Raw genomic sequence first — 17,381 nt, 5'->3', positions numbered from 1 at the left:
ATAAGGCCTTAGTCCACCACGCTGGCCTAGTGGTAGACTTCACACACCTTCGAAATTCCTATAGAGAACTTCTCTGATGTGCAGGTTTCCTCACGATGTTTTCCTTCACCGTTAAAGCGAGCGATAAATTCACAAAGAATACACACATGATTTTTTTAGAAAAGTCGGAGGTGTGTGCCCTTGGGATTTGAACCTGCGGACATTCGTCTTGGCAGTCCGTTCCACACCCAACTAGGCTATCGCGCTATGTGTAATGAATAACAAAGCTTAAATTGTCCTTAATGTACCGCTTACCTTAATAGGTTTCTTTGCACTCCATTTCTTGCAACACAGCTCGGTGGAGTTGCTTTTCATTATTGGCAAGTGATTGCTCTTGCAGCTACCTTGCCGAGTTACTGCAAAGAAAAATAATTTCACAAACTGGCAATGACAATTTGAGATGATGAGAATAGTTAAAAGATTTTCTGCGTAGTTAATTCCAGACTTTAAACGAAATAAGTATTGGGTTAACTTTAATAATAGAGATTGATACGGTGGCTTTGTAGACGTTGACGCGGTAGACTATCGCATTATCTTGAGTTCAAATCCCAGATCGGGCAGATATCACGTATTTCTTGTAGTCAGGAACCGTGCCCGGTCTGCGGCGTGTACCTTATCGTGTTGCACCTAACGAATTGTGGGTGTAATACACTGCCCACCTTTGAAAAGGCAAATAGGCGGGATACCAGTGGGGAATGGTGAAATTTTCCAAAAAAAACCCACACTGCATATATGTACTAATGTGCTTGAATGTTGTCTGCAAATCGTTCTAATGATACGACTCTAAATAAAGGGACGCCGACAGGAATTTGGTTATCCCTTCGCCACTGCCTGATACTATGGATGTTAAGGCTATTATAGTATGATAGCAAAAGATATGTGAACAATCCAGTGTTTTAATTAATAGGTAATCACAATTCATTGTAATCATTAATCTTGGAATAAAACGTAAATATAACGTTTTTTCAATATCTAGCATTCGCGTAAACATAAGAAATCATTATCATTTATCTTTCTGAATTGAATTTAAATCGAATAGCAGAGCTTGCAGGCTACTGATAGTCAAAAATATACAAAGCCGCTGCCTATCTAAATAGTAGACAAACTATTAATACATAATGTCCAGATATAGACGACCAAATAGCTGTGCTCAGAAATAGAAGAAACGACCTAAATAGTATATTCATGTTTATTTAGGTAAACATTGAGGAACTAGAGGCAAGTTTGGACTGGCAAGTTTTCGTAGCAATATATTGCACGAGAAAATACACATGAGTTAACAATAGCGGCAATATAGGCAGATTTAGCAAGTTTCCCCGCGTTTTTGCCATACCTTTTTTTATACGAGCTCGGGAAAGTGACCCCATTACACCTGATGGTAAGTGGAGTGCGGTCTAATAGAATGTCGACTGACGAGAAATGATTACACTTCGACAAGTGACAATTGTGTGAAGTGAAGTGAAGCGGCAATAGCCTAGTTGGGTGTGGAACGGATTGACAAGACGAATGTCCGCAGGTTCAAATCCCAAGGGCACACACCTCTGACTTTTCTAAAAAATCATGTGTGTATTCTTTGTGAATTTATCGTTCGCTTTAACGGTGAAGGAAAACATTGTGAGGAAACCTGCACATCTGAGAAGTTCTCTATAGGAATTTCGAAGTTGTGTGAAGTCTACCAATCCGCACTAGGCCAGCGTGGTGGACTAAGGCCTAATCCTGCTCAGTAGTAGAGGAGGCCCGTGCTCAGCAGTGGGCAAGTATATAATATAGGGCTGATATTATTATTATAAGTGACAATTATGCCGGCCTGTTGGAACTGAATATGTGCATATAGGCTGATCTCAAACGCGATACTTACGCGGGCAACTATGGCGGGTTTTAACATCTTGTGTACGGTCGCTATCCGTGCGGATATAAAATATATCCTACAAAAATAACAGCTCAAATGTTAGAACCTTCACAATTGTGTTTGTAGTGTTCTACATCCGGCTTTTCCCTAAATGTCTCTTTGATTAAGTTAAAAAGTTATCTTTTTGTTCATAAATTTGTCTGCCGCTTTGCTATGAAGGGAAGAGGAAAAAAAGCAAATTCCTAAACCTTCCCTATCTTTATAGATTAATTTCGTAGCGGGTTAAGAATAATTGGTGCATAGTGCATGAATAATAATTATGCTCGCTCGATCAAAAAAATATATTTTACTGGTTCAAGTTTGATAATGATAGTAACGTCGCGACAATTTATTCATAGTTATGAATGGTACCGATCGTAATGATCGTAGTAGTGCGTGAGATTTAGTTGCATTACCACAAGTTATTATATATTATTCGTAAACATTAATTGTAATGTTTATATTTTTTTTTATTTTATTACTTTTTTTCCAAACTCTATTATTGATACAGAGTTTAATTTTTTCAATTCCAAGACGACTAAAATCACGGTGTGTACATGCGACATACCGCAACTCCCGCTAGATTCAAATTTTGCAGAAATTATTTTGCTGCGGTTGTTAATACGGTAAAAGCGTTTGCGGAACTCATCTGCATGATTTATTACTAATTAAGTCTCATACCAGTAATCTTAAAATAAACCTCAGTAGCAAAAACAGAGCTAATATATCAACTAACCGCCATTTTCAAAAAACGATCCCCATCGCTATTTTCTGCTTCAAAAATGCTCCCCTCAAAACAAAGATTTTGGACATGCTTACAAATGAGTTATTTTGATTGGAACATTCTCGAAATTGGATTGAAGATCGAAATCGGGATCGTTTATTGAAAACGGCTGAAAACATGCATACACACTGCAGTTACCTTTTTTGGAGCAACACGGTAATATTAAGTAGCTATGTGTAACTTTTGTGGTTACTTGTAATATTTTTTAATGTTACTCATCGCGTTCATATTGCCAATAACAGAAATTAAAAAATATAACAGAGTAACTTTCAGCAACAAGCGAGTGGCATGGCATATGTTCTTATACATCGGGAGGGTCACTAACAACATAATCGATTGCTACAACATGTTGACTGTTTTCAAAAGCTAGGCAACGTTACTAAACATAGCATACTATTATGTAATATACTTACACTAACAATAAATAACTTTTTCCTATCAGATGTTGCTAAGTAACACTTGAAAAAGTTGCTTCACAAAAAGTAATGGCGGTGTGGATGCAATATGAGTCCTGCGTATCAGAAACTCAGTAAATTATTAACAAAAAAAAATATAGTGAAAAAAGAGTTGTACGTTTCTCTAACACATTTGAATCCAAAATAAACTTCGTACATTACCCGAGGGCTTATCAAATTTTCTCTTCACATAGCCTAGAACAAATCCCGTTACTATAAACGGGAATGTTATTGCAACCCCGAACCGTTTTCCTCGGTTATTTATTGTTTTTAGGTATTCAATTGTATTTTAGGGTCCCATAGTCCCAATATAACTAGTAGCCTACGATGTGTATTTGACATGTAAGGGGATATCTTGTGAACAGTTGTAGCTAGTAACTAACAAGAAATACAGTGATACGGCGGATATATTAAAATATACTAAGGGTATTTCGGTGGCGTATTGTATTATAGCAGAGTTAATGTCTCGGGTTCGATTTGCGGGAAGTGTAAAGTCATATTGGGTTTTCTACTCAGATCAATATAACGTCGCCCCATAAGACATCATGGGACGGAATACGCGCGGCGGAAAGTGGGTGCATCAGTTTGCACCTCTGCCTACTCTTTCGAGTATAAAAGGCGTGTGTGTATAATAAAGGCAAAATTGTTGGTACGAATTACCAACGTAGAAGAGTACAAATCAGTGTTAGAAACCTATTTGCACTTAGTCCCTATTTTCACGTGCCAAGTCCCGTAATTTTGTCAACTTAGGAAACATTTCCCAAAGTATTTAACTTTGGTTTGTTTTTGTTGTTTTTGGATACTTTAAGAGATGCTTGAAGTTATTTTATGTTTAGGCCAAGATGGCTATCGAGGATATGTTCTAAAGTTTAGGGTATTAGTAAGTAAGTTTTTTCTACGTAAAACCTATTTTTGGTTCTTAGTACGATTTATGTTTACACGACACCCTTGATAGGTAGTAGAATACTTACTGTACTAAATTTTTGTAAATGGGATCAGCCTGTGTATATCCGGTTCCAGGCCGGCATAATTGTGTCGACTGTCGAGGGGTAATCACCTCTCGTCAGTCGTCACTCTATTGGACCCCACTCCACTTACCATCAGCTGCAGTGGGGTCAATTTGGCGTGCTTGCATAAAAAAAATGTAATTCTTATTCATGATGCGGTAGGCAATTATATCAAATGAGGCAATAAAGCAACTCAGAGCAAATACTTTTGAATTGAAACACGAATTTTAATTATCTTACCCATGGCATTGAAGCCGCATCATAAAGTTCCAAAACTTTACCCTTACTAATGAAGCGTATTTTTATTTTATTTTCATTTTATTGTTTGTTCCAATTAAGTTTAATATCGTTAATAATTTGGCATTCTTTGTTTAATTAAGGAGAGACTTATAACTTTTTTACATTAATTTTGTGCTAAAAGTTAAATTAAAATGTGAAAACAAATCTCTGGACTGAAACCAATTTGTCTACATTTGAAATTATAACGTAAATTATATTCATATTTTTGTTTACTATTTCAAAATAACTACCATAGAAATTGCTATTGATTTTGTAAATTGATTTATGTTATAAATATAAAACATACTTTAGTTTTGTATACCATCTACTATCTAGCGGAATGTATCGGAAATTATCAAACCATCTTATAAAATACTAAAATTATTGTTATGATTAGCAATTTTGATCCAACAATTTATGTCCGCAAGGAAGATGTCAATTGCTTTTTCAAAAATAATATTGACAAAAGACAAGCCCTTTTTTGCCAATACAATTGTTCATGTAGATTTTACATTCGGGTACACAATTTTTAATATTAGGGTCCTTTATATTTGAAATAAAACTCACGATGCCTCTGCCAGTTGAAATTATGCTGGATCTCGTGTCTCATGCCTCGCCAGAGCTTCGTCACGATCAGGCAGTACGCGAACGACATGACGAAGAACGGCACCAGCAGGAGTCCAGCGTCCAGTCCGAGGTTGAAGGCTCGCTCCAGCTCCAAGCTGCTCCAGACTTCGCGGCATTTGTATGCTGAGGACAGAGATAAGATAATGTACTCTTATAAAATTAGTCTATAGGTACTAAGGTATAAAGCTGAAGAGTTGGTTGGAACGCGATTATCACAGGAACTACTAAAGTGATATTGATTTTTTTATCTAAGAGGAAGCTTATTTATTTCCGAGTGCTATAGGCTACTTTTTATTCAAAAACTTTGGAACGCGGGCGGAGCCGCAGGAAAAAGCTAGTTATGAATATGAGAATATTGAATCATGTTTTCAATAAACGATCCTAATCTCAATCTTTAACCTGATCCCAGGAATTAACCAATCAACATACGTCTATTGTAAGTATTTAAAAAACGCTTCTGATAGATCGGAAAAATACCTTTGGCTTGGTTAATTGAAAGGCTATAGCTACTTGTGAAATTTATAAGATGAGCAAATACATAAGGAACGGTGTCAACTTTGCATCCATCGTCTATTAATTTCTGTACAAGATAAATACTCGATCATTTTCCATAGAAATCTTCGTGCAAAACCCCGTTTACATCGGTGAAGTAATCAACGAACCGAGCGACGTGAATAAATCAGTGTACGCTTCAATTAAACCGATATTATTGCGTCGGTCTGCCGTTCATTGTGTTTTGCCCTGGACCAGTTTGATTTCAAATATCACAAAATTCTACAAATGATATTTTCTACGTCCTAAGGTTTGATTCAAGTAAATGGTTTGTTTAAAGCTATTTCTCGCTTGCAATTTAATTGTAGTTCTTTCGCGAAATAAGAGTCCGGATAAAAGATTTTACAAACTCAAAATAATGTGGTTTTCTTTGTGTCTCTTACTTTTCAAGATTCTGATCTACAAAGGAACAAAAAATAAGTAGAAGTATCAAGTTGAAATTTATATAAAATACTCGGATTTACGATTTCTTTTAGATATAAAATTATCTAACTTGAAAGTCAACGCGATGAAAAGATGTTAAATAAAGTAGAGGCAAAAGGGATCAAATAGATACTATAGGTGAACAAGGAGAAGCGGGTGGACGGGGGCGTGAGCGGCGCGGGGAGCTCACTTTGTTAGTATTCAGCCACGAATATCATTCATGCAGAAACGTTAAAATAATAGTAAAAAAAGTAATAGTTATGTTTGCAACGATGTAAGTAAATATTTGATGTTATTTCATGTATTATAGCCCCGAAAGGTACCTTCATAAAAACTTACTACAATTGCATTTACGCAGTTATGGACTACGAAAATATTATACAGTGAAACCAAAAGTGAAATGCAGGCTAAATAACTACAGGATCATAGACCTGGTGCGAGGAGTATATATCAGTCACCGTCAGTAGACTGAGAAGTAAGGCCCTACCAAACAGGTAGGCACCATAGTTCTAACATGTTCATCTGCCTTTTATACGCCTGTAATTTTAATGATCATCAGCCGCAGGAAGCCGTTGAACATGAGCTTCCCGCAAAGATTCCCAAATCGAATATTGGAAGCAGCATACAGCGACCGTGACGATAGCCTAGTCGGATGTGGAACAGACTGCCAAGACGAATGTCCGCAGGTTCAAATCCCAAGGGCACACACCTCTGACTTTTCTAATATCATGTGTGTATTCTTTGTGAATTTATCCGTTCGCTTTAACGATGAAGGAAAACATCGTGAGGAATTCTGCACATCTGAGAAGTTCACAATAGGAATTTCGAAGGTGTGTGAAGTCTACCAATTCGCACTAGGCCAGCGTGGTGGACGAAGGCCTAATCCCTCTCAGTAGTAGAGGAGGCCCACGCCCCACAGTGGGCAGTATGTATTACAGGGCTGATATTATTATAATGACTTTTGCTGGTGAGTCTATCTGAAAGTCTCCAGGTAATACAATTAGTTTTATTCAGGAAAAAATATTTTATCCCCATAAAAGTAATTGAATTTAGAACACAGTATATGTGCAAAATTCACTCAAATGATTATTTGACAATGTAAAGATTGGCTAACGAACATCTTCACATGAAGCCAGCGTGGTGGACTAAGGTCTAATCCCTCTCAGTAGTAGAGGAGGCCCGTGCTCAGCAGTGGGCAAGTATATAATACAGGGCTGATATTATTATACAGCGACCACTAGCGACTTTAATAAGGTCATCTGTCTACCTCGTGGGTAGACGTTCAACATCGAGCTTGCCAGTCCTAGGCCTCCTCTCCAGAACGTTTGAACCCCGTCGGCCATCAGCTATACGAGCTATAGTTTATAACTCTGATTTTTAATAATGAATTAAATATTTTACTATACTGTAAAACCATGAAATGACGTTCATATATAAGCAAAACACTTCTTCTATGTATTGCACTGCCAAAAAATCACCCATATATAGGTACGAAATAGTAATATTTACTTCACCTCTATTCCTGTTCGATATCCTTCCAAGTGGAAGAAAGTTAGTGTAGCCATCGTAATAAAACTAGTTTTCAGATTTTATCCCAGTTTTTTATATTTTAACTTTCTCCCGATGTTGTCGAAAACTGCAGCTTTCATGGTCACGGAGCGGACAGAAGGGTAGATCGTTCGAAAAGGTAAAGTTACAATGTCTACCTACATTTTACGGTTATACATTTTTTTTATTTACCCACTTAGGTGCTGCAGTAGCGATGAATTGCACCAGAAAAAAACATTAGAAAGCCGCATGCAATACACAGTCGTATATACATTCAGAAACATTTATGCGTGCCTATATCTATACTATTATATAAAGCTGAAGAGTTTGTTTGAACAAGTTAATCTCAGGAACAACTAGTTAAAATTGGAAAAGTCATTTAGTATTGGATAGAACATTTCTCGAGGAAGGTTATAGGCTGTATACTTAACATCACAATATAAAGAATAGGAGCGGAGCATCAATAAAAAACGTTGCATACACGTGAATATACCTAATATTGCTTTTGAGAGCTTACGTTGCGTAAACGGTTGAAGTTACGCAACAATCAGGTATGACGGAGTTATTCCTCTTAAAGAGTTATAAAAATATATATTATAAAATAAAGTCCTTCGCCGCACCTGTCTGCGAAGGACATAGGCTACTTATTTCGGAAAACTCGCTCATACGGGCGAAACCGCGAGCAAAAGCTATTTATATAATAAAAAATAATAGCATTGCAATTAGGAAATATTTGTCTAATTAAATTAGAATTAAGATTGTATAATGACAATATTGTAAATTAAACCATAAATTAGGTAGGTAATAAAATTAGCCTGGCACCACGCAGGGGCGGCTGCGGACGAAGACTTAGACATTTCGGAGGAACACCACAGCCGTCCCTAATGCGCCGAAGAGGGCCACCGTGGAGTTTTTGTTGGTAGGCCATTGCGTAGATTTAGTTATATACTTATAGGGTTAGGGATTCGGCCCGGCGAAGGTCCCCATCAAATTCGGGCGGCTCTCCGTCGGGCCGTAAGGCAGCGGTTACCCCAACATAACCGCTCAGTCACCCCCAAGAAGGCTGGGCGGTAGTAATAAGGAACTTTCTTCGCGAAGAAAAAAAAAAGGTATGCAGGTTTGCTCACGATATTCTCCTTTACCGTTAAAGCAAGCGTCAATTCACAAACAATATACACATATATTTTTTAGAAAAGTCAGAGGTGTGTGCTCTTGGGATTTGAACCTGCAGACATAAGTCTCGGCAGTCCGTTTCACACCCAACTAGGCTATCGCCGCTTCCAGTCTATCATCAATGTTATATCCAACGCGTAGCGCATCCATTGAATGTTTACGTAACCTAAAACGAAAAGTGCCCAAGGCAACTCTGTCTGAGAAGCGGGGGATATTATTTCATACCTCGAATGCAGCGTAAAGGAAACTACCCTCAAATATTATCTATAGATAACTGTTATAGAAAAACGGTTTTAAGTTCTTCTAATATCTTTGTAATAAATCGTAGCTAAAATATGACATCGGCAACAGATTTATGTATTGACCGCATTTATTTATGACTGCCTCGGTTGAGTTGCATTACGTGCACGGTATGACTGCTCTGAGGTCTCAGGTTCGAGTACCAGATGGCGCACAGTGATATTTGAGATTTTCCGTTTAGGAACAGGCCGGAGGCTGTTTGTGTTTGATATGATATAACATCATGGGACGCAATGTGGGTGTCTTGGTTGCACGTCTGCCTACGCCTTCAGGGAGCAGGCACATCCACGACGTCCATCCTTCCTTGCAACTCATCCCTATCTTTCTATTTGATTAATTTCGTTGCAGGATAATGACATATTAGTTTTCCCCGAGACTCGCCGACCTTCACCGCTCGGTGTCATAAATGCGTGTCACTGCTGATCCTGGCTTACAGGAGTTGTAGCGGCGGGTGAGGGCGGGAGAGTCTCATGTACTCCTTCAGGGACAAATGTGTGTTATCTGTGATTTAAGCTGCAAAAGCGGCGATTGCCTAGTTGGGTGTGGAACGGACTGCCGAGACGAATGTCCGCAGGTTCAAATCTCAAGGGCACACACCTATGATTTGTCCAAAAATATTTATGTGTGTATTCTTAGTGAATTATCGATTGCTTTAATGGTGAAGAAAAACATCGTAAGGAAACCTGCATACATGAGAAATTTCCTATAGGAATTTTGAGGGTGTGTGAAGTCTACCAACCTGCACTAGGCCAGCGTGGTGGACTAAGGCCTAATCACTCTCAGTAGTAGAGGAGGCCCGTGCCAACAGTGGGACAGTATATAATACAGGGCTGATATTATAAGCTGCAACTTGTAACCTGCATTATATTATATTCACGGAATAAAAGGTAGCTTAGGTATAGCACTCAGGAATAATGTATTTTCAAAATCGGTCCAATAGTTCCTGACATTAGGTCCGACAAACATACAAACGGACACGCTCACAAATTTTCCCGTTTTTAATATTAGTATAGATGAGGATATTTATTAAAGAATTAAATTCGCTGATAATAGCGCCACCTTTGTCACTTTCTTTTAAATAAACAATTCTTTCATTAGACAGTAGATGGCGATAGCAGTTTTAATTCGTAGTGGTTAGGTAATAATAATAATAATATCAGCCCTGTATTATATACTTGCCCACTGCTGAGCACGGGCCTCCTCTACTACTGAGAGGGATTAGGCTTTAGTCCACCACGCTGGCCTAGTGCGGGTTGGTAGACTTCACACACCTTCGAAATTCCTATAGAGAACTTCTCAGATGTGCAGGTTTCCTCACGATGTTTTCCTTCACCGTTAAAGCGAACGATAAATTCACAAAGAATACACACATGATTTTAGAAAAGTCAGAGGTGTGTGCCTTTGGGATTTGAACCTGCGGACATTCGTCTCGGCAGTCCGTTCCACACCCAACTAGGCTATCGCCGCTTATTAGGTAAACAAGTAGTCATTGAGTAAAATAGTTGAGGTAGATATTTTTATTATCAATGTAATATTATTTTGTCATTTTATACATATTAACATTTCAATTCAACTTAAATTGATATTAAATTGATATTATCATAAAACAAGATGTATTTTTTTAAACATAACAAAAATTTATGACCTTTAATAAAACATGATTTCATTGAAATTGATATATATTATTTACGTCTTTATTTTCATTAGGTACTGATGAAATAAAAGTAATAGATCGAGACTAAAATCTAAGAATTTGATAGAAATAACCTTAAGAGTGTCTTTCAGACGACTTCAATTGTTTTGCAATAAATATTTCGAGAAAATAATAAGCCGCTTAAAAATTAATTTTGAACGCTGAAACATAGTTAGTTCTCAAATTAGTTGTATGCAAACCAAAACACATTTCATAATTTTAACTAATTGTATAAAAAGATAAAACACCCATAATTATTTTAAACGTAAAAGTTTGTAAAGTGTTAGTAAATTTTTGACACTGTTGAATAATTAATTTTAGTGAATTTTTCACATAGACAGACTGTGTTCAAAATTCAATTACGTTTATGGAGATAAAATATTATTTCCTGAATAAAACTAATTGTATTACCTCGAGACATTCAGACAGATTCACCAGCAAAAGTCATTATAATATACTTAATTAAAATCACGATCTTCGACTACAGCACATTTCATTGGTAACTTTTTGAATAACAGTAAGCCGGTACGTTGTGGTTCGACCGCCGTATATTTGTACAAGTGTCGCGTTCTCTTGTAATGACAATACGCTGTGGTTAAATTCTGTACAGTTAATTAAAAAGACTATAAAGTTAAGTAATGAAGATATTTTGTTTTAAGAGAAAACAATTTTTAGGACTACCGTTATAAAGAATAGTCGTAATGATTAGTTAAATTCGGAATCCAGCCTTGCATTGGACGGATATCTTTAAGTCCAAAAGCTTAGTAGATATATTGATTAATCTTCCATAATCATCCCTCTCTCTCATTGAAACTCTTTTTCGCCGGGAAAAATGCGAGGTGGGTGAGTGGAATGGTTAAGTTAGTCTCTCATTGAAACATCACATTTACATAGTGAAGCGTAGATTTTACAGAATGCCAATCAATAAATCAAAGTTCTGCTGTGTACAGGACATAAATTCTAATTAAAATCAACCAACATGACCTTCCAACCCTAATATAACAGAAAGCGAGCCCGCATCGTATTTGGGCATAAATTACGTATTGAAAGATGGTATTCCAATATCGTTTCAACGTATTTACCGCGGTGTAATTTGGGAGAATCAATGAATAATAAATCGTAGAAAAGTATAAATAAATGGCACGTTAAAACGAAATAAAATCACCGGTAACAACGATAAATGTCCGTTTATCAGTAATGGCTAAGGTCCCTATGGTACCGAGTAGCAGAATTATGGCACTAGATGGCAGATCACGCAGTACTTTATGCTTAAAGTTCTTGTAGTGTTCCTACTGTTGACTGGAGGTCATAAAATTTACCAGCAACTTGCCCGCTTCGTCCTTTCGTAGAAAGAAACTATATCGAAGACAGTGGTTTTAACTAAATAACTAAACCAATCAATATCTATTTGGTTTCATAGTCTTCAGTATATGGCATTCAGTTTATGCAATGATCATCACTTAAGGTTATAGCTTAAGGTCCATTTTTCATACATTTTGTTTCACCTTTAATCTGGGTAACTAAACAAGTATTGACAAGTAAAGAATTTAAATTCACGTCTAGTTAGTGATTAGTTCTCGCAGTTGAAAGAAAAACGTAAAAATAATTAATATGCATGGATATTTCGGCCTTTAAAATTTCGTCGTATTAAATTTTAAAGGCCGAAATATATAGTTCTGTAACATCCCAGATCATGTTTTTTTCCAAATTAAAATTTAAAGTATAACTGAAATCTCCTGATATATACATTTAACCAGATAAACTATTTAACCTTCATAAACGAGGGTAGTTGGAGATTAGAATGACTGCCATTAACCATGGAAAATGTGATGACCTTTGAATTTCTCTATTATTTGCTGGCCATTGGATACCCTTCTCCGACATTTATTATCTTGATGGAAATCTTTTTGGGTTAGTTTTTATTTCCTTGTGAAGGGATAATAGGTATTTTAACTGAGATGTTCAACAATCTACATTTTATTTTAGGTTATTTATTTAACCTCGATCAAAAATGCCATTTTCAAGTAGTGCAATTGATTCTCTGAGATATACATAGAAACAGTAGAATATGAAACAACATGTAATATATAAATAGTTTGTCTATTAAACTAAGCTACATTCACTGACCAAAGGTTAACATTTACTCAGGTTGCTTCATTAAATCAGTGCCCTGCCACGGTCTAGACATTTCGCAAATCACCTCATTTCCCAAAGTGTCTCTAACAATTTCGAACCTCATTATTCTCCCAAATTGACTTAGAATTTCTGTTTTACCCAGAAACAAAATGTTAAATAAAACATTAAACTATTTAAACCACGGCGACAATTCAGCTTTGAGTTCAAGAAGCTTTTATTCAAGTTATGGCTTTGTTTCATAAAGTTATTACTGCCTGTCTTAAACGGTGAGATATTAGTGTTTTTGTTGGTGGTAGGATATATTTTATATCTGCTCGTAAAGAGACTACCGTACACAAGTTGTTAGCCGCCATAGTGGCCCACGTAAGTAGGCTGCGTTCCGGGATCAGCCTGTGTATATCCGGTACCAATAGGCCGGCATAATTGTGTCGACTGACAAGGAGTGTTCATCTTTCGTGAGTTGACATTCTATTTCACCTTATTAGATACACTCACAACTATGTCAATCAATTTGCGATACATCACTTACTAAGGAAGTTTGACATGTGTGATCGCTATTCACATGGACAATAAACTTTTGTTCGGTTGTTTCAACCAGCATTTTCCAACAAAAGATAAATCCTGTAGACGACTATTATTATACTTAAGTTTAGTTTAGGACATAAGAAATGGTGAGAGATTTTATTATATGGACCCATCCATCTACTTTAGTATTATCCCTGCCTTCTAAAGCAGCTAGCTGTACGTAGCATTTTCCAATATATTTTCTTATTTAAATATGTGGACGTTTGTCAAGATCTTTGGATGTTTATGAGGTAAATATAGATATCTGTAGACGGATATGAATGAACTTATTAATAACTCGCTTTTGCCTGTCGCTGTGACTGCGTGAAAAACTTTTTCTGGGATAAATATTTTCTCTGGATAAAAAAAAATGCTTATAGCACTCAAGAGTAATGTAACTTCCTATTTGTGAAAAAAAATATTCAAGATCGGTTTAGTAGTTTCTGAGTTTAGCAGTCCTTAGCTTTACATATTACCTACTATAGATAATATCCTATTGTTTTTTTTTGGTTTCGTGGAGAAAGTACCTTATTACTACCGTCCAAGCCTTCATGGGGGGCGACTGAGCGATTATGTTGGGGTCACCGTACCTTACGACTGCCTACCGAGTCTCTAACACTATATACACTCTACGCACAGCATACCTACTAAAACTCCGCGGTGACCATATTCGGCGCATTAGGGGTGGCCAAAGGCTTCCTCCGACTAGTGTCTAAGTTGTCGTCCGCAAATAGATAATATCATTGGGAATCGTATTTGCTTATTTGTGTCCCTGGAAATCGGATAGCTGGAGTTTGAAGCCGGGAAAACACTTTTACTAAGGTAGGCGTGGGCGTAACCCTAATAATTTATATGTATGTACATTTTACATGGATGGGTCAGATTAACCTGGGTCGTACATTAATTGGGGGAATGTTGTCAGGATAACATATTTTTATTCATCTTTACACGCGCCCATAGTTTATGAGAACGTATAAAATGTATCCTTTCTTGCCGTAGTCCAGTAAATATGACATACAATATTATTTATGGAAGGAATAAATAAAATCTACACGAAGAATACCGTATTTTCAAAATAAACACTGCCCAACTCTGTTAAATTTTAGCAATAAATCTAAATGTTTCGTTATTTTCAACATAGTTATTTGATTTTGACCCAATCCGTCTTGTGTTAAGTTTATTTATTTCTTTCTTGGTTCTTTTCTATAAAGGGTGTAGTATATTTGTATGCACATTTAAGAAAATGACTAATTAGACTTTTACGTTCCATACAGCCGCTCATTTTAAAATATTGTGAGTATATTACTTGAGTCTTTCCGTAAAGATATTAAGTCTTCTTTTAAGCCAACTAACTCGAACAAAGCGAGTAATCTGGTGCATGTCTTTTCTTACTTTCGTGGGGAAATGTGTCATTTTTATACTGACCCGGCGAAGTGCCTTCACTAACTTGATGTTACGTGTCCGTCACCAGTCGAAATAATTATGCCGGCCTGATCGAAACCGCATATCCATAAAAACTCAATCTTCTATCGAGCAGTTCGCAATGCGTTATTACATAATATGTAGTAGAAACCCATTCAATTTGAAATAATTTTGTTTAACAACGTGTAAAATTATTTGATTCGTCCAAATAATATTCGATTGGATTCATGAAAACATTCGATTCCCATAACTTCGCTGGTCGACTTTCCTTCTTTATGATGCGATATTGGTTTTATTTTGTTATTTTTTTAACACTTCAGGGGCCTTAGACAAGAACAATTTCAATTTTAAAGCAATAGAAATTAAATGTATGGGAAACATAATATCGCTAAGTCACATGGTTCTTCGAACGAAAAGAAAAGATCTGCAGAAAGATAATAGAATATTAACATTTGCAAATTGTCTAAGAGTTAAGTTTTAATGTTTTTATGGAAATTAGAGGAGCAGATGGGATACGCAATAGTTTTATACCAAACTATAAACAACCGCAAGAGCTGACGAAGAGTGCGTTGGGAATTTACGTAAAAACGGAATTTGTTAGCATTACAATTGTTATATTGTCAGGCTAGCAACTTGCTTTGTTAATTTACTTACTGTTGTATAGTGTATTATGGGTGCACATAAATAACATGGATATGATACACCCATATGATACGGAATGATGATATGGGAACGATTTATTAATGATAAAACAACCGTTTTGATTAGCGCTTTAATTGCAACTGATCTGATAAAATATATTTTGAATAATACAAAGTGACATTAATTGCTTACGATGCTATAGTGAATCATTATTAATGTGCGGTGACCTTTACACTTAGGAGGTTCTACTCCTCTCTCTCGGTTCGCTAACATTTCTTTCTCAGAAATAAAACATTTGGATTTCTGAGATAAGTCAAATTTTTATAAATAGTACGCGCTAATTTCTTCGGTTTTCTTATTATAATTGTAGGTAACTGTAGATATTTAGATTACTTGTTTCGAGAGCTATTGGCAGCCCAAATACTTGTAGTCGAGTCCGTAAAATATGCTTCGGTAAAATACTTTTAGTTCGGTTTACAAATAAATTCAAATTGAAAAACAAAAGTCTATGACAATGCTAATCATTTCGTTAAAATTTTTATAAAACCAATTTCACGTATTTTGTTAGACTAGCGGGGAATTTACTAAGGCAAATAGTATTTTCGGATACTGATTTAGGTTTCCGTTTGAAATTATATGAGTCTGGATGTAGTCTCGGTGGCGTAGTTGTGCTTACTGCATGCACGGTACGGCAACGCTCTGAGGGTTCGATTCCCGGATCGGGCAGAGATATTTGGGTTTTTCTGCTCGGTATCAGTCCGGAGTCTGGAATCTGTGCCCGATGTGGCGATAGGTCCGCCCCCTATCACATCATGACGGAACACACTTGCAGAAAAGTGGGCGACCTGGTTGCTCCTCTGCATACCTCGTCGGGAAAAAAATGCGTGATGTGTGTGTCTGGATATATTGTCCTACTGCTGAGCACGGGCTTCCCCTATTAGTGAGAGGGTTTAAGAATTTGTTCATCACGCATACTTAGCGGGTTGGCAAACTTCAGGTACTTAGTGGGCCGAGTTATGTCTTTAATAGAGGAACCACACTTCCCTCCAACAACTCGATGTGTAAACACAAAATCAGTGAATTTATTGTAAAAAAAAAGCATATACTTTAGAAATTCTTATGGAGTATTCTTAGGATTCCTTACTTAATCTCATTCACTGTGTAAGTGAAAAATTAGAAGACTTCGAAATTTTGTGTGTAGTGATTTAATTTAAACATACTTTATACTTTCGTATTCTGCAATATCTAGTAATTAAAAATAAAATATTAGAACTACAAGCCATGACACTAGTCTATGTGCCGACAAACAATAAAACTTAGCTGAATTAAAAAAAATAACTAATTATTGTTAAGTGGAACTATTTTAACAAATTTCGTTCTAATTCAATAATTGCAATGACATACATAGACAGCCTTACCTAACAACTTAATTAACCGCCTTTGACAATTGCAAGTAATTAACTCATCCAACGTAGACCGATAATTATTAACAATGAGGGATTGTTATTTCGCTAGTAAGTGGGGCGGAAGGGGGGTTAATATTGTGAACAAAACTAGATAGCGACATCGTACTGTTATAACTGATTTTTCTATCACCAAATTTGCAAGCTTGCAATTAAAAATAATATAGAACAGTAGTAATCGCGGAGGTCGGGTCGTATTAATTCCGCGTTACGGGTAATGATATCATAGTAAAAACGTAAAAGAAAAGTGAAGCGTTGAAAATAACTAATATTGAATTGATTATAAGTGATTTGGTGTCTCGGATATTTTGGTGTTTTTTTATAAAAGACAATCGGGTGACCCGTATAACATTACGAATGGCCGAGCACGTCGCCACAGTAGCGCG

General features: G+C 36.5%; 1 protein-coding gene across 1 annotated transcript in view; it reads right to left on the bottom strand.

Annotated features, from left to right (window-relative positions):
• The window catches only part of LOC115449525 (cholecystokinin receptor-like), a 76,617-nt gene that overhangs the window by 33,770 nt on the left and 25,466 nt on the right, over nucleotides 1–17,381 (bottom strand). Inside the window, exons 4-5 of the mRNA XM_030177372.2 lie at nucleotides 5,020–5,202; nucleotides 295–395 (exon numbers count right to left, since the gene is read on the bottom strand). Coding sequence (XP_030033232.2) covers nucleotides 295–395; nucleotides 5,020–5,202 — 284 coding nt within the window. The remainder of the gene's footprint in view (nucleotides 1–294; nucleotides 396–5,019; nucleotides 5,203–17,381) is intronic.

Source organism: Manduca sexta, chromosome 22 (assembly GCF_014839805.1).
Source record: "Manduca sexta isolate Smith_Timp_Sample1 chromosome 22, JHU_Msex_v1.0, whole genome shotgun sequence".
Taxonomy (NCBI): Eukaryota; Metazoa; Arthropoda; class Insecta; order Lepidoptera; family Sphingidae; genus Manduca; species Manduca sexta.
This window is presented reverse-complemented; position numbering and strand designations above follow the sequence as displayed.